This window comes from Crassostrea angulata, chromosome 4 (assembly GCF_025612915.1).
Source record: "Crassostrea angulata isolate pt1a10 chromosome 4, ASM2561291v2, whole genome shotgun sequence".
In the NCBI taxonomy this organism is placed as follows: domain Eukaryota; kingdom Metazoa; phylum Mollusca; class Bivalvia; order Ostreida; family Ostreidae; genus Magallana; species Magallana angulata.
In genome coordinates, this window is record NC_069114.1 from 45,584,605 (window position 1) to 45,603,840 (window position 19,236).

The window sequence follows — 19,236 nt, forward strand, 5'->3', positions numbered from 1 at the left end:
AAAGTCCAATCCACACTTTTCAAAAGTTGTTCCCCTTTGCAGGGTCAACCCAAAGGTCAAAAGGGAAATAACCAAAATTCCCCTTCTTTATACAATCAAATAGTTTGGCGTACCGTGATTAAATCGCTTTGGATTTGATTTATTCATTCAATATGTGGTGGCAACCCACATATTTAATAAGTCATTCTGGGGCAATCAAAATACATTTGTGTAGTACATGTATTTAATATCAACTGCTATACATGTAGATACAAACATATAGATACAAGCATATAGATGCAAACTTCTATACTACAAAGGCTACTGATATAAATCTATGGATTTTCCCCAAAAGATGACGATAAAGAGACACAACATTTGTAAAATGTGGATTGTGAACACAACTACGACTTCCACAGAATTATCCATGTAAGTAACTCACGACCAGTTGTGCTAGTACATGTATGAGGCTATGAGGCGCTGGCTGTGGGTTTTCGACAACAATAATTTACATACATGTAATATGCCACTTTCAAACGGCGCCACCGTCTAACAGTACTTTCAGTACTTTGATTTTCATTACACCGGCTTCGTGTAATAATGCAAACTAGAGGACGCAATACCTCATCTGTTGCATGCATGGAGCCGTGGTTTTATAAGCACCACGCGGTTTTGTCATATTCACCCAAACATATCGTATGTTCCCACAGTATTTTTTTTTCAATAGAGGTCCTCTCGTATGAGCTGTACTATGTACTTTTTCAGTGCCAGAAGTTTTATTTACAAGTGTGTTATGCTCCGGGTTAATAAAATTAGGAAATGTAAGTACTGTAAATGCTCCATTAAGCCAAAGTCATTTTTCTAACTCCCTTTTTAATAAAAAAAACTTTTGTGAAGGAAACTTGTAATAATAATTTTAAGATACGGGGCAACTGCCCCCCCCCCCCCCCCTCATATTTTTTATTTACTTGTCAAATTGAGGGGTAGGTTGAATCCTGCAATAATTTCATTAACGATCATCGAGTAATGTAATTAAAAAAATGTCATTTTTAAACATAATGAAAAAAGTATCGGCATATAATGTTAAAAGATTAGCATGTAATGTTGAAGTTTCAGCATAAATTGTTGAAGTATCAGCATATAATGTTAAAGTATCATCATGTAAAGACAATGTATCAGCATGTAATGTTAAAGTATCATCATATAATATTAAAGTATCATCATGTAATGTTGAAGTATCATCATATAATGTTGAAGTATCATCATGTAAAGACAATGTATCAGCATTTAATGTTAAAGTATCATCATATAGTGTTAAAGTATCATCATGTAATGTTGAAGTTTCAGCATGAATTGTTGAAGTATCAGCATATAATGTTTAAGTATCAGCATGTAATGTTGAAGTATCATCATATAATGTTAAAATATCGTCATGTAAAGACAATGTATCAGCATTTAATGTTGAAGTATCATCATATAATGTTTAAGTATTAGCATGTAATGTTGAAGTATCATCATATAATGTTAAAGTATCATCATGTAAAGACAATGTATCAGCATTTAATGTTAAAGTATCATCATATAGTGTTAAAGTATCATCATGTAATGTTGAAGTATCATCATGTAATGTTGAAGTATCATCATGTAATGTTGAAGTATCATCATATAATGTTGAAGTATCATCATATAATGTTAAAGTATCATCATGTAATGTTGAAGTATCATCATATAATGTTAAAGTATCATCATGTAGAGACAATGTATCATCATTTAATGTTGAAGTATCATCATATAATGTTTAAGTATCAGCATGTAATGTTGAAGTATCATCATATAATGTTAAAGTATCATCATGTAAAGACAATATATCAGCATGTAATGTTAAAGTATCATCATATAATGTTAAAGTATCATCATATAATGTTAAAGTATCATCATGTAATGTTGAAGTATCATCATATAATGTTAAAGTATCATCATGTAAAGACAATGTATCATCATTTAATGTTGAAGTATCATCATATAATGTTTAAGTATCAGCATGTAATGTTGAAGTATCATCATGTAAAGACAATGTATCAGCATTTAATGTTGAAGTATCATCATATAATGTTTAAGTATCATCATATAATGTTAAAGTATCATCATGTAAAGACAATGTATCAGCATTTAATGTTGAAGTATCGTCATATAATGTTTAAGTATCAGCATGTAATGTTGAAGTATCATCATATAATGTTAAAGTATCATCATGTAAAGACAATATATCAGCATGTAATGTTAAAGTATCATCATATAATGTTAAAGTATCATCATATAATGTTAAAGTATCATCATGTAATGTTGAAGTATCATCATATAATGTTAAAGTATCATCATGTAAAGACAATGTATCATCATTAAATGTTGAAGTATCATCATATAATGTTTAAGTATCAGCATGTAATGTTAAAGTATCATCATATAATGTTAAAGTATCATCATGTAAAGACAATGTATCAGCATTTAATGTTGAAGTATCATCATATAATGTTTAAGTATCAGCATGTAATGTTGAAGTATCATCATATAATGTTAAAGTATCATCATGTAAAGACAATGTATCAGCATGTAATGTTGAAGTATCAACATAAAATGAAGATCATCCACATAAAGCAGTTCAGGCGTTCCATACTAACGGAAGTTCTTATCAAAATATATGTTTATGCATGTCGAGTAATTCACCAAACATACGCCGTAATCAAAAAGTTAGGGTCGGTTGCTTTTCGATCGACTGAGGCATCTTGGTTGCACAGACTAATTTGAATAGGGGTATTTATACCTCAGTGGCAGTTGAAAAGCAATCGAAACTAATGCGACGACCAAATGCTTCAATGAATTCATGTCAGCTTTCATATACAATCTGTTAATAAAAATAAATTACGATAAGATACATGTAATACCTCATCTTGGCGAGTTCTTTAATTTTTGACTGAAAACGCGGCTTATGTATTTTTTCTGCAATGTCGCCACCTTCATAGACCGCATGAATCAACAAAGAAAGCATTTTATTGTTTAAATAACAACGCTGTTCATGAAAGTTTGGTTGTGCATCTCGGGGAAAATTGAGTGACAAGATTTTTCACAAAAACTCAAAACTAATCTGAAAGATGCCTTCCGAAGTTCTGCATTTCAAACATATACAAGAGTGCCCTAATCGATATAGCTAGAGATACATATCAACCACATTTTCAATTAGCAGTTTATATACAGTGATATGTCAACGCCGAGAAATTTTTGTGAAACAAAGAAACAGGTATGACACATTTTACAAATTTGAATTGTAAATTCGACAAATCTTAATTAAGTTCTATCTTTTGCTACGCCTAGGGGAATCTTTGTGAAATGGGCCATGATTGCATGTTTGAGCACATTCTAAACTCCATTGTAAATGACTGGTTTCTTAAAAAAAAATCGAGAACTAAAATATAAAATTTTACACCTGAAGTGTTTCCTGTCTACTGGAGCGCATAACCTATATTTTAATCTTTTACTAGACTTTGACCCGTGAGTGCACGGGTTGGAGTTGGATATGATATCGTACATTTACGAAATTGATACATCAACACACCGTATTGCTGACATTTACATAACCAAGCTTTAAATTTCACTACACTCTGCTTAGGTAAAATGATCTACCAATTTTGGAGAAAATTAATGAAGCTGCATTGACAATAACAGTTAAATTATTCATAACAAACCATTTTAGGGCTGTAAATACCTTTCATCTAAAAATTTAATTAATATTAATGAAGAATTCAACACTTTTTCACCAACGTTTTTTACTCGCTTCGAATTTACACATCATGTTGATATTTGGAACTCTCGGGATTTTTTCATATTAATACAATGAGTTAAAGTTATTTCCTTTCATAAACAGAATATATGACAAATTTTTAAATGGAAATTTACATGAATTTGTAATAACGTTTCTGAGTTTATCCATGCAAATGTGATATTGTGGAAACATTAACTAAAGAGCCTCCCGTGATTAGCATGAATTTAATGGGCGTGCGCAAAATTAAAATTGATTCCCGAATTTTTAAAAGGAATTTTCGTTGATTATTAATTAGCGAGGCTTGATTGAGAAAAAATAAAAACATATTGGTAATATTCAAGTACCAATGATGTTTAAAATATTTAAAACAAAAGACAGTACTCTTCCGATTTTTCGGTATTAAAGCCCAACAATTCGAGTCTATTTTTTAATACAGTAGTATAGATAGAAATCTTTGCATTTAAGGCATATTTTTGGTGTACTTTTTTTTATTGACAAAGGATTTGCATAATGTAATGTAAATGTAGTTTAATAAGTAGGTTAGGCATTGATGATATTTTTCTGAATCATCGCAACGTTGTCTAGGTTTTTCGGTTGTTTTTTTTTCAATTGATATTTTATCTATTGGAACGCCTCATCACGCTTATCTATATTTATTTGTTTACATAACTAGTTCTATGATTTTAAAATTATTATTAGATTTAATAAATCTTTTTAACATTTTAGCCATTTTTTTTATGTACGCATATACCTGATTGTGTCATTAAAACGCAGAAGAGAAAAAAGACAAAGAGTGAATATATATTTTGTAGGAACTTATTTAGAGTATACTTTGAAATTATGATTTGACAGATGTTGAATAAAAAAAATGATCCAATTCGTCTCTTGAATGTGCGATTTTAGTTTTTATTAATAGAACTGGCCAGAACGTGGTAATCGAGAACGGGAGTTGACAAATTCACGTCATGGCGGAGAGTGACGGACGAGTTCATCATGCATCGCTGGCAGATAACTTGGATCGGGCATCTTGGTTTATGATGCAACAACGTGTTAAAGTAGATAAAAAGGAAACAATTTATTCTCAATCAGCTGCATAAAATATGTCATAGTATAGATTAAGGAAAGCAATTAAGAGAATTTTGGACTCAATACATACAAAAAAAAAAGTGATCCTTCACCTGTTGTTCTATAGACTATTTGAAATCATGAGTCAGTTGGAGTTTTATGATGTAATTATATTTAGCGCACTTATCGAATAGTGGTATAAAATCAATCTACAATTTCTTAATCTAATCATAAGCATATGTTAATACATCCTTTCGGGTAACAGTTCATACGTGACTTATCAACGAAGTTCATTGTTAAAGGTTAATTAGAGTCTTGCATCCGTTGACCGCTTTCCAAAGTCCAACCATCATCGAGAGTTTTACTCTTCTTGGTCATTCCGCTGACACCACGAATTCAAACTACGTCAGTTGTCCTTTTCGGTCAATGACCTTTAACATTTTTCACTATACATTTATCTCGTATCGAGTGCACAGCAAGATAATGACTAATTAAGGTAAAGCAGAATACAATCATATAAATATGTATATCATATATATGGCTGGTTACAAGATTAGAAGTGGAGTTGTTCCGACAGTTGGCATTTTGACATTATTGGATTGAGCATATCTACAGTTGTTGTATTGCGCAATATTCTAAGAATCATCATAAATAATCTGTAAAAAAATAATTGATTAATGCAGTTATGGGCATTGTGTTAAACGGACATAAGTGTTTTATAAATAGTTTCATATGCTATAATAGATATAAAACCAATATATCTCTGTTCACTACAGATCATTAGAAAGATATAAAAATATAAATTTCATGTAGAAAAGAACCCTATGGCACATATATTAGTAAAACCAGACAAAGGAATGTTACGCATTAAATACTAAGTGCAATAACATAACGGTTTTGCAAATTTGTTCTCAATACACCAAGATTGGTTGCCATATTTATTCACTCTATTGACTCTCCCTATGACGTCATATGACCCCTTTTTGTTTGTCCTCACTGTAGCTTCAAACAGCGCATGTCCTGGAACGGTCTCAAACACACTCAAAAACTTTTTGTCCTCCGTATCAGATCTAAAAATGTTCCTGAAAGTGAATTCTTCATTTTCTTTACGACGTTGGAGATTCGAATTTACCAAAAAGAAGTCTTTGATAAGCGAAATTTGTAATTTGGCACATTTGTCTCCCTGTTTTGATAATACTTGATTAATATATGACACGAGGAATTGAGCTACATCTTTTGACACTGTACTTCCGGCGTCCATTTGATCGTAAGAATTACAAACACAGTAATCACCGGGAATTGCTGCATCGTCACACGACCTCTTTTCCGGAATCTCTCGGAAGAAACTGATGCCACGTGGAAGCTTTTCATTCTCATTCAAGACTGTTTGACTACGAAGAAAATTACTTTCTAAGATGTCCACTAATGTCTCATGAGCATCATAAACGGTAGACAAACGTTTTGTGTTTGTTTCGAGATTTCGAGATATGTGAGGGTATTTGGCTTTTATATGCGGAGGTACTACAATGGCAAATAACGGCATGCGATTTTCAGTTCTTCCAGCAAGCGTATTTTTAATAGATTTCCGCATGATACCATGATCACTCATTACTATCAAAAGAGAATTATCAAGTCTTCCCGAGTCTTTCATCCATTTAAAAAATAGCATGAAGTCACGATCGGCTAACTGAACGATGTTGTCAAACTCATGTGTGAGTTCATTTAACCACCCTAACGAAAATTTGCGTTTGTTCCCATAGAATTCAATAAATTGTTTATAATAATTCATGTAGAAATGGTGCTTTGGTGTGTTTTTTATGCACAAAGCTGAATGCTTGCCAAGGCGTATGTTGATATTTTCCCACCCTAAATATCCCCAATCAATGTCTGGCAACTGAAATTTTTTGAGTGCCAAGTAAAATGGCCTCAAGTAGTGCATACAAGGTTGTTCTTTAAAGCCTTTCCAATAGGAAAATGATCCCATTTCTGGCATGTCTTCTGCAAACATAGTAGCATAGCCAGAGTCACTGAAGTTATTCCATAAGAACGGATACGGATCAAGTTGCTCAACGTAAGGCGGTAATTCTTTTGAATAACAAACTTTTCCTGTCAATAAACTAATTAGATTTGGAAAAGTGTTTACTCCAACTTTTGTGTATCCTTTCATGATAAAGCCTCTCATATCTTCTTCGATATACCGAAGCGTTATTGGGATAGTTCTTTGTGCTGCTAATCTAGAAAGCGAATCAATACCAAAAATATACACATTTAAATGTTCATTGGATTCATTGAGTAGTTTATATTGTTGTAATCGAGATTTATAATCAATTGTGTGGTGTAATTTTTTATACACTTGTTCGTTCTTTTTATTTCTACATTCCACAAGAAAAAAATCTGCACCAATGTAGGCGGAATTTTCGATGCTCACTTCTGCTTCTTTTTGAACATCATAGTCACCAACCCGTTTCACAATAGAATAAGCACAGGAAACACCCTGGTGTCCAGAATCGGAAATAGCGCTTTGGTTAATCTGCAAAATCCCTTCGTGGTCTATGAATACAAAATCAGACAATTGCTCACATTTAACGGGGTTAAGGCGGTGAAAAAAACTTGTGATGGACTTGTCATGTGAATCTAGATTTGGTATCTCGCATTTTTTGTCCGTGTATTCATTGACAAATATATAGTCCACTTCTTTAAACAAAATAGCATGGGCCCAATATAAGATATATATTCCAAAGAATAGAATGAAAACCTTTTTGTAACGGAATCCAAGAACTTGGATTTTTGTCCAAACTGCACGATTGTAAAACTTCATGCTGTAAAAGAAAGCAAATATTCCGATTTTTGAAGGTTTTCAGATCTTTAAAAATATCTCCAAAATTTAGAGTTTTAATCGTCATTATTAGTAACTTTCAAATTATCGATCGTAATGGAAAAATTGTCAAAATAACGAAAAATTTAACCCGAGTGTCTTTGTTTTATAAGAAATATTAACTATATTCATATTCAAATATTATTCAAATAATACAGGTTTAACCAATAACACAGCTTGCGATGAAACAACTGCCTGATGAGTTAGGCAAGAGACCCATGGGCCATATCGCTCACCTGAGCAGCAATGCCCATAATAAAATCAGCTTTACGGAATAATTGATAAAACATCTGGATAATATTGTAAAAGAGAACCCGTAAAAAGGATTTTCAAAATCTATACTGGATATTTCCTCATAAGTGGATGATTTCATTGTCGTATCACATATTTAGTATTTTATTTAGTATTTGCAGCTCAAAAAGATCTTGAACAACTGTTCATATAATTATATTCATATCCACATAGTATGATCATTTTTTTTCGGAAATTGATTGTGATTCATAGCTCTGTAGAAACTGACAGGACTGAAATCTAAACGACTCGTTTATCGATTGGTCAAACTTTTATCGACCTAAGAAAAATCATGGACTGAACGACATAATCCTAATGATGCCTTGAATCTGATAAAAACAATTTTGATATTTGTTTGGAATAGTTTTCCTTAAATAAAATCCTAAATCATGGGTTGCAATTAAGTATTTGAAAAAAGAGCATTTACTAGAAATATCAAGTTGAGAAAAGATATATACTGTGTAGCTTGGTCAAAAATGCGTTGTTTAACAACAATGAGATCTGCAGCTGTTATTTTTTGTTATTCCCACAATTCAAACATACCCAGATTGAATAAAAAATCTTTAACATGATACAACCAGTTTTTTGCATTATGTTTTTTCGACACAGTCATATAAAGTATAATAGCAATGTTGAATAATACAATCATTATGGTACAGTATTTTTTTCCAGAACTTAACTATGTTGAACATTCTTTGGTACGGTAGAGGACAACGTCCTAATCAGAATAAACTGCTACATTACAAGTTGACCTTTTAACTCCCAAGATATGTTTACAAAAATCAAGATGAAGTTTCTCAATATTAAGTGCTTTGAGTGAACCCCCATACCTCAGAAGCATAGTTAATGACACTGCCAACAAAGCAATCAAACATGATAGCAAAGTATTATGATTAAAAAACATGTTTCTAATATTTTGTTTCAATACAAATAATGCCTTCCTACCTAGCTCAGCAAGTTGTTTCTCGGCTTTAGAAAATTTATTATTGTAGTAAAAAAATAATGCCAAGATAAGCAAACTGATCTACAATTTCAAGTGGTTTACCATAGATATACCATTTTTCATTTTTTTTTACCCTTCCACCTTTTTCAAATGATATAAAATTCTTAATAACAACGCGTTCAAAATGTTTTGAAATTGTGTTATTATAGCTAGTTATATTGACAATTTAAGAATGGATTTTTTTAAATCATACAACTGAACTACCTTTATCTCAATAATTATTTTTCTTCTTTAAAACAATTTTTAATCAAATACAATTTCAATTATTCAATTCATCACAGTTTTAGAAATGAACTTGCATAGAAAAGCATAGTAATGCAAAGTAATGCCATGTAATGCCAGCATTACAGTTGATTTTGGAAAGTAATGCATTACATTACCATTACTTGTAATGCTAAATTTGTGGCATTACACATTACTAGCATAACTTTGAAAAAATGTAATGCATTGCATTACCATTACATTTAGCATTACCCCAAGCCTGTTACTAGCATCTTAAAGTTTTATCTTCATAATAATTTTTAGATGAAAACAAAATATCTAAAACTTTTATTTTGATTCATGTCTTTTTTCACTTGTCAAAATATCAAAAGTACATTTGACTAAATGTGTGTAAATGAAATCAAGACGAAAATATATTTAAAAATGATATTTATTTTTTACTTTAAAATGAACAATTATGAGATGAAAATATGACATTGAACAGTCGATTTATTCCGAATGACTGTATTTAAATAAAAAGTAAAGAATAATTAATGTTTGTCGGCGATAGAAAATCATTTTAGAAATTTACGGAGCACAATGTACATATATAAAGACCAACCCATTTTCACCGTATTGTTTAGAGGCAAGTGCACTCCAGATAACTATAATAAGATATAATAAACAATCGTAAACTATGGTACAAGTAACTATACCTTATATATCCAGGATATACACAAAACCAGCAATGTTATATGGGGTAACTACTACATTAGATTAAGTTTTTGGTTTTCCATATGAGATACGCTTTGGTAAGTTATCCATTCTTTGCCTTACGTAATGACGGCCCATTAAATTTTAAAGGTACAGAAATGAATAAATAATGTGCTCTTTTGTTTTGATCCTTGAAACATATCAGAAAATAAAATTGTGTATAAAACTAGAGTTGCAATACGTTTGCTGATTTTATGACACCCCCCGACATTGTGTTTGCTTGAGGATAAACATTAAAATGAGTTACGTATATACCACAGAACTGCTGTTATGACAGGTTTGCTGCTTGTTTTTCTTATTTAATTAAAAAAAACACAACAATTTGGATAAACATTCAATTTTAGCGAACATTTATGACATAATCCTTAAGCCTGAACTCTCTCCGTGCGAGAAGGCACATAAGGCATTGACATTTGCTTTCCACATGTCGCGGTCTGAAGCCTCTCGGCGCGCTGTGTTCCAGGATCTCCACCCCGACTTATTTCTTTCTACCTCTACCATCCGTCGCCATGTTGTCGTTGGGCGCTCCCTTTCCCTTCTTCCCTCAGGCGTCTAACCTAGAGCCACGGTACAGTCATTTGCTGGATCTTTTCTTAATACGAGGCCGTTCCATCTCCTTCTCACGATCCCTCCGCGGATGGTAGATGTTTCTGCCATCTCCTGTACATCTTTCCATGTTTCACTTCCATATAACAATACGGAGAGGACTAGGCTTTGGAAAAGAGAGACTATGATCTTTCTGATGATGTTTGTACCCTTCTTAATGTTTTCTAGCCTCCTGAAGGATGCATTGGCCATCGCTATTCTCTTTCTGCTATCGGATGTGCCTCCGCCGTCCTTGGTGCCATTGTCTACCACCTCAACTTCACAGTTTCCGACATTCAGACTGGCTTCACTCTTACTGTTGACCTTAAGCACTTTGCATTCCTTGGCATTAAGCTTTAAACCGACCTGAGCTGAGTTGTCTTCCTGATTGGATGTCTTGAACTGGAGATGCTTCATGATAGTAGATGACAGAAGAGCAATGTCGTCTGCGGAGTCGAGGTCTTCAAGCACGGTGTTAAAGTCTCATTGAATTCCGGTTCGTTCTTCTTTGACTGCTGCATCACCCAGTCTATTATCAACAGCAACAAGAATCCTGACATGTACCAGCATTGCTTTACACCGATCAAAACAGCGAAAGGGACTGTGGTCTCATTGTCTTCAACCACAGAGCATTGGAAGCCTTCGTATAGTACTAATTCATTTGGATCAGTTTATTTGTATACCGTTCTTTCTCACGAAAATCCAAAACTGTCTCTCTGCACTGAGTCGAACGCCTTCTCGAAATCAACAAAGTAGCATTCCACTCACTAGCCAGCTACAGGATTTTTCTTAGGATGAATATCTGGTTGACAGTCCCTCTACCTCTCCGATAATCCGCCTGTTCTTTTATTAGAGTGCGGTGTACGTGTAATGCAAACGTAAAGTGACGTAATACAGACCAGTTTTTCAAAAATTATAATTTTATTTTTCCATTTTCAGCATCTAGAATGGTAATACCGGTATGGGTATTTGTAATGATTCATCAAAATTTGAAAGTCAGAGTTTGAGTTACAAGCAATATATATATTTTTTAATTCTTTGTTATGTAACAAAACTCGTCTTGTTATTGTTTACTTATGTGAGGTATTGGTATAAATTTGATTCCAAAGTTGCCTTTTTGTTTAATATATCATTTATGAAGGCATTGAATCAGTTTATCTTGTTTGGCAAGAGTCGTTTTGTGAACGAAATGATAATTTCGAATTCTGTGCTTTGTATTATATGTAAACAAATTTAAGACTCAAGCTTTCTTTATATAACAATGATTTTTTTTCCTTTGTATCTCACATGTAACTTGACTTCTAGCATTCAAATTTTGATCAATCATTCCAAATACACGTAAGCCAGGTAAACAATTTTAAACGTAAAAGATTTGTGTCTAGGTCCATTTAGGACTACGATATTACAGCTGCATTAAACCGTTTTTATAGCTTAAATAAAATAAATTTTAACATTTTCCCTGTATGCACAATATTGCTACCAAGGGAACTGATTGACATTCAAGTTTGCCATCTTTACTGCATAATTGTGTATGCATTAGAGATTCTTTTGACGACAATATTGCACGGTTGCTGCTTTTCGTGCTGGTTTTATTTTTTCCTGTAACAAAATCCCTATGTTTTTGTTTTCGGGAGATTGACAGATATTAGATGCAAAGTTATGCGTGCATTATATATTCTTTAAGTTTTTTGAATATATTTTTAAAAACATGGCTTTAAAACAACGTGCCTAAGTGTCATCATCACGATGTTTTTTCAAAAATTATTTCCTCGTGATTTATTGTTTCCATTGCTTCCGTAGGACATTTATAATAGTCAACTAAACTCAGTGTGTAAGTAGTCGAGTTATTTGTTTTGTTAACAAAGTTTTTATATACATTTTGGATGTTAATGAGAAAATTCCAGGTTAAGAGTTAAAATAATGATTAAAATGCTGAGCATTGTGTTTTTAAAGCGAATTAACAGATGGAAAAACCCAGATTCTTCCTTATTTTCAACTGTACGACTGACACTCAAATTTTGATAGATCTTTAGAAATGCATTACAAAAGCATTGTAAACAATAAAAATGGATTACTAAATTGGAATCAAATCGTGACCATGTCCTACTAATGTGTACAAGGTAATTGCATTGTAAATTCCATTAACCTGTACATGTTGCGTATTTCAAAAGTATAATGTACTATATATTTATTAGAGAGGACAATCAAAGTTAGAAAACTTCTGTGTGGGATTGTGCTATCCAAATTGTATGTTCGCACAATTAAAATAGGCTTAAATTTAAATTAATGATGTGAGACCAATATATGCATTAAAACACCGACCATATTGATTTAATTTGATTTTAACATATTTTATTGTGCAAATATACATTTACATAAATGGATAAGGCAGCAGGCAATGCCTATGTAAGCCTTCTCCAAAAAACACCGACCGTATTGATTACTGATCATTAGTATACACCTGATCAATAACTTAAACATGTTGATACTATACGAGTCAATGAGATTTCAAGAGAACCTTGATTTTTCAAAAGAGATTTAACCCCCTACCCCCCAAAAAAGACTATATCCAAATATGGCCAAAAAACTTTACAGGATAAGAGCTTCGTGCTATGTATTTTTCCTTTGGACTTTTAATTTTGAACACTGTTCGTTATCACTTCACGCAAAATCCTTTTTTAATTGGAAACGAAAATTAATTAAGTTTGTTTGGAGTTGTACACATTGAAAACGGAAACTGCTATTATATTACAAATATACAAATGCATTTAAAAATGAATATTTTAATTTATTCACCATTGCATCAGAGATGAATCAAGCCTACTACAGGAGTTGTGGAAGAAAATTTGCCCTTCAAAAATGCGTCATTTATGCCTTCCCAGGCCACATCAACTTTAAAAAGAGGAAGCCATTATACCTCAAGTTATTCCTATTTAATCCTCATTTAATAAGAAAGCAATAAATTCAGGTCTCTCGCAACAAAAACATGTATTGATGATTTGTATAGTAAATATCCAGCCAACTGTGAACACTATTAATGACCAACTCATTGAGTTACACGTTCCATATGATCATTTATATTGAGTATTGCATTTAAATGAGTATTAATAGGCGTTATGTATTTTTTAAAGACGACATGATCAACTCTTAACGCTCTACTAGAACGTTTTCTGCTTTGAATTTGTATTTCGTTCTATGGATTTTTGAGATGGTTCACGGTTTGTTATTGTTATTTTTTGTTACCAACGACCGTATGAATATGCACATAATGCCAAAACGAAGTTAAGCCATTTCAAACACGAAATCAACAGAAATCCCAGTGAAAAAAACATAGATGCGCGCTTCTCAAAACTCCCTAAGTATCACCACCACATTTCCTATTGAGATTATGAAAAGTTAACTATGCATCAGTTCTTACTTCAAAAACTTGACATTGAGAATTAAAAGGACATTGTCACGATTACAACCATTTTTCTTTATTTTTATTAATTACAATGATTTAGTAAGGCATTTCTAATAATCAACCAACATTTGAGTGTCAGCAGTATATTTATGAGCAAGATACCGAGATTGCAATATCTTTGATATGTTAAAACATGATATGTTATTTATATTGATAAAGAATCAATAACCTGATTTTTCTATTGCTAATTAGTTTTGAACATTAAAAAACAGTTTCTAGCTTTCGTCAAACAACTTCAAAACATGGAAATTCAAAACGTAAAGAAATACAAAACCTGAACGTTGTTATTAATACATAACAAAGAATTGTAAGCTCTGCATTTTGCTCATAACTCGGGGACTCACTCTCTAATTTTGGTTGCGTATAAAATACAAAATGGATGGGACTGGTAATCTTGAAAATCTTGCAATATCAATTGTAGTCATTAGTCATTTTTGGTGCTTTATATATATATATATATATATATATAAGCACTAAAAATAACCAACGACACGAACAATAAAGTAAAATATTGTCAAATTTTCGGGACAACCCGTCCCTTCTTCAGGACAACAAAATAAAAACTACATAAGAAAGAAGAAAAACATCTACAAAACTAGCACTAAACTAAACTAAATGATATATCAAAACTAGATAATGTTTAAACACCGGATCAAAACGTGGCAGCTACATCTTTATATTTAAGAATTCGAGCCCAAGAAAGAAAAATCCCGTCCGACGCAGCGGACGGTCTTTGAAGAAGTGCTGAAAGATAACGCGAACGAGTTAACTTGCTAATTGGGGGTCAACCCTGAAGAAGGGACGGTTTGTCCCGAAAATTTGACAATATTTTACTTTATTGTTCGTGTCGTTGGTTATTAAGGTCTTCCGTTTTCAACGGAAGACCTTGTACTGATTCTGTTGGTAATTCTTTTTATTCTTTTTTTTCTTCTAGACGTTTTTTAAAACTCAAATATCTTGCTTGTTTGTTGTCCTATAAAGTTCAAATTTTCAGAGCTTATTTGTAGTTACTAATTCTCAATATCTAATGAAAATCGTTGAAATCGACACTTCCGGTACCGAGTTATTCCCCTTTTTCCCAAAAATATAGGCATTTTTGTGCACGCAAAGGCTCTGAAACCGCTCACAGCATGTGTTACAAAGTCACAAATCTTAAAAATAGAGAGTTTGAACGTTGTCCTCCGAGTTTTGTTTTTACAATTTTCCTCCTTTAAAGTTTCAAAAAATTAATTTGAATTTGTGTTTCAAAAAATGCTGATTTTTGGGTGTGTTTTTGTTATGTAGCTCTTTAGTTTAAAATTTTCTCTAAACATATATAGAACAAAATATGTGCAAAATATCAAGGGCTTTCACCTGACACCATTGAAAAAGGGTTGGCCCCTTAAATTAGGGGTCTAGAGCCCTTAAAAGTCTTCGCTTTATAACTCAAAAATGGTTAATATTTTGCTATAGCTGTCGATAGAAAAGTTGTTCATTATTGTGTTATCAATGTCGTTACAAAACTATTTTGTACCGGTAATGCGAAATATGAGTGTAAAAAGCTTGTCTTGTTAACATGTACCTGTATTCATTTGGCAAGTAAGCGAATCGTCTTCGTGCGCATAACGTACATAAATTAACAGCTGAAAGTGTACCAGCATATACGGGATGCTTTGATTCATTTGAAAAAGTGTCAAAAAAGTATACGTGTACATGTTTTTCTTACAGCCTTTTTTTTTGGAGTCACCTCTGTTTAGGTCCTATAGTGGACAACCGTTAAGAAAAACAAAAACGAGAAAATATAAACGTTCTTTTTCTTATCTAGTGAGATACATAAACTAGATTTAAAAAAAAATAACTTCCATGAAATAGATTTGAGTCATTTTACTGCAAGCATTTCAAATCGACCTAAATTCTTTGTTGTGTGCGTCATTACATAACCCATCTCGCCCGCGGCCGAGAAAATCGATCGCCAAGGTCGCGGATGGACTACCTAGCGGTCAGCGGTTATCTAATACACAAGGATCGCGTCTGTCATATGTGATTTTATTTAGCCGCAAACACAAGAATCGTACACAATGCCATTAAAGGTTACTATTCTTAATTTGAATTAAACGATAGAGTGTCAATAAGAAATCGTTCTGTTTAATCATAAAAGCAATGCTATTCTCGAACTGAAGCAGTGTCAGACAGAAAGATCAACTGTGGGATTAAAGGGGGAAAAAACTTATATTAATTAGAGTTTAGTAATCATACTGCAAACATTGTAAACTTCCTGGGTTCTGAGCTCTCTATGTGTGTTTTACCTTTACGTAAGTCGGCCGAGGAAATCGGTCGCGGCTGCACTACCTAGAGGGAAGCGGTTATCTAATAACAAGATATATATACAAGAAATGTTTCAATTTTATGTTCTTAAGGTTTGTTCACCTTCAATTTATTTAATTAAACATTAGAATGTGAATTGAGAAGCCCCTCTAAAAATTGATATAGGCGATATTATTCCAAATCAGAAACATCATCAGACATAAATCAATAGTGAATTTGTAATTCTAAAATGTTCTAAAAACTATACATGTACTAATAATGTTATAGATAAACAACGAAAAACCACAAAGATTAAACCTTAAAATGATGATCACCCCTAGAACATAGCCAAGGAGATCCCGCGCGAATGGACAAGTGATCCGCGGTAGCTTCGTGTTCTTCTACATGTACTTTATCACACGTGCATGTTTATTGATATTTTGTACGATTCCAACTATTTGTTTATTCGAAATTTTGACCGGTACATGTAAGATTGACTTGTGTTTCAATTTAAGATTTTTTTATTTACCCACGAATATTTCCACTAAATACTGCTGAGAGGTTTTATAGCTATCGTAGAAAGTAGTTGACATCTTCATAAGGTTGCACATAAAATGAGAGAGAGAGAGAGAGAGAGAGAGAGAGAGAGAGAGAGAGAGAGAGAGAGAGAGCTCAAAATTGGAAGCATTATTTAGCCGAATATAGAAAATGAAACAGTCCCAAAGCGTTCAAGGCAGGATAAAAAAAATCAAATATCAAATTAACACATGCGGTAGAGGCAATTGCAACTTCTCTGGCCTTTCCGGCAAGTCTGGAAATACACCTCGAATGTATTAACATCACCGGATGTTAGAATTTTATACAAAATGGAGTCGCTTCCCATTAAAATAAGTATCGGCAAGAAGTCTTGTATGTCGTTTCTGTGTTATATTTTAGTGTATATTGATACCTTTAATGAAGTATAGCTCACATCTCAACAGATCATAAAATGTGTTGTAATTATATCAAGTTTTATAAAAAGGGGGGTTGTCATGGACGCCTAGGTAAAACATTCGAAGTGTTTTTCCGAGCTTGCCGGAAAGGCCCGAGAAGCTGCGATTGGCTGTAGAGGCTGACACGATAAAAGAATTGTCCAGAATTGAGGGATTTAGTGATTATTTTTAGAATGTTCACATGAGTTCTTAAACAAGATTTGTTTAGATTTTATCGGTTTCATGATTACAGTGCAAGGGCTTTATTTTTTTTCAAAATGTGGCGAAGACCTATTTTTGGCTACTACTTAACATGTGTACATTTTTCTCCTCAATGTATGTAACTTTCCCACCCGTGTGTTTATTTGGTCAGTCTATGCTAAGTCAATCCGCTCCACGTGCGACCGAAAATCTCGTGTCGCGTCAGCGATCAGAATATTGCCCCCGGGCTGCAGATCAGCAATTGATAAATAATTGAGTAACATTTGGAAGGATGCTTTCACTGCAGCGGTCAATTGTTAAACAATAAGTGTCTAAATATTCGATGTCAATCAACCTCACATTAAAGGTGCGATATCGCAATCTGAGAATGTGGATAAAAAATTAACCTGTTGAACACGCTAAACTTCTATAGTTATGAACAGAATAAAATATATATTATCAGAGACATAAATAACTTAATAAGTTATTTATGTCTCTGGTTTTATAAGTTAACAGTTTTAAGTCAAAGATTAAATAAAATTTGTTCTCAGGATTAGAAGTAATGATATAGAGTACTGCAAGTGTCAACAGTTTCTTATTTCTTTGAAATAATTGTAATAGTTCAATTGACTTGCAGACTATAATATAGCGACTTTTCTGCCTCCCAAAAATGTATGCATTTAATTGCGATAGATATTTGTTCTTGGGGATTTTACTTATTGTTATATGCACATTGAAAAAAAAATCATTGAAGTTGTGTAGTATGAGGTTGTAATGCAGATTAAGTGACCTAAAACTCAGCTGAATATTTTATTTTTAATCTAGCTTGTCAAAATGGGAGATTGTTAATTTGTAGTTTGTTAACTCTGAAAAAGTCTAGAACAGAAGATATAAAGTCTTTATAGCTTTTGCTACATCTTCTTATTTATGTGGACGCGTACATAAAGCTATTTTAGATTTTTTTTTACTGTATGGAAAAGTGTTTTTTTTCCTAACCTTAAATTTAAATATATAGAAATTCAATATCTACATGTAACATCTCAAAAGCTTTGATAGCTTACCGCTTGGAAATCATTTAGTGATGCAAATTGACAAATGCCCATGAAAAGACATTATTGGACCCCAAGGGTTTCTTATCCTTTCCGACGATGATGAGAAGAACTCAAATGTGCATACAAATCATACATTTACATGTATATTTATATGTGATATAATAGAAATAATTGAAAAATATAGGTCTTTTTTGTGCCGCACAAAACGGGCGAAAAGGATTTTTATACTCCACGAAAATAAATTCAGGGGGGGGGGGTAAATAAAAATCACCTTGTCCGTCCGTACGTCGTGTCCGGTCTATATCTTTCTGATGGAGAAACATTGGAAGTGTTCTTACTTCATACAAATATTACTCATTACCTGACAAAGCGTCATGACCTAAACCCAAGGTCATTTGGACAAAGTAAAGGTCACTGGCAGGAAAAGTGCAAAATTTGTTTCCGGTCCACTTTGGAATTTATTACTTCACACAAAGATTGCTTGTGACCTGAGGGTGTGTAATGATTTGTCCCTAAGTCATTTAAGGAAAAACATTGGGAGTTTCTATTTCATGTAAAGATTCCTGATGACCGATGATGTGTCACGAACTTGACCCAGGGTCAGTTGCGTAAGTTCAAAGTGATATTAAACATGTGTCATATATTGTATTAATGGAAATGAGTAAAAGCTAGAGTT

General features: G+C 32.8%; 1 protein-coding gene across 17 annotated transcripts in view; it reads right to left on the reverse strand.

Annotated features, from left to right (window-relative positions):
* Positions 1–4,613: 4,613 nt before the first annotated feature.
* The window catches only part of LOC128180100 (uncharacterized), a 59,674-nt gene continuing 45,051 nt past the window's right edge, over positions 4,614–19,236 (reverse strand). For 11 of the 17 annotated variants that reach the window (XM_052847948.1, XM_052847946.1, XM_052847947.1 and 8 more), the window contains one exon: positions 4,615–7,680. In XM_052847948.1, coding sequence (XP_052703908.1) covers positions 5,736–7,679 — 1,944 coding nt within the window. In that variant the 5' untranslated portion in view covers position 7,680 and the 3' untranslated portion in view covers positions 4,615–5,735. Of the gene's footprint in view, positions 7,848–19,236 lie in introns of those variants that run through there. The other 6 variants (XR_008243181.1, XR_008243180.1, XR_008243182.1 and 3 more) reach the window with 4 other exon arrangements.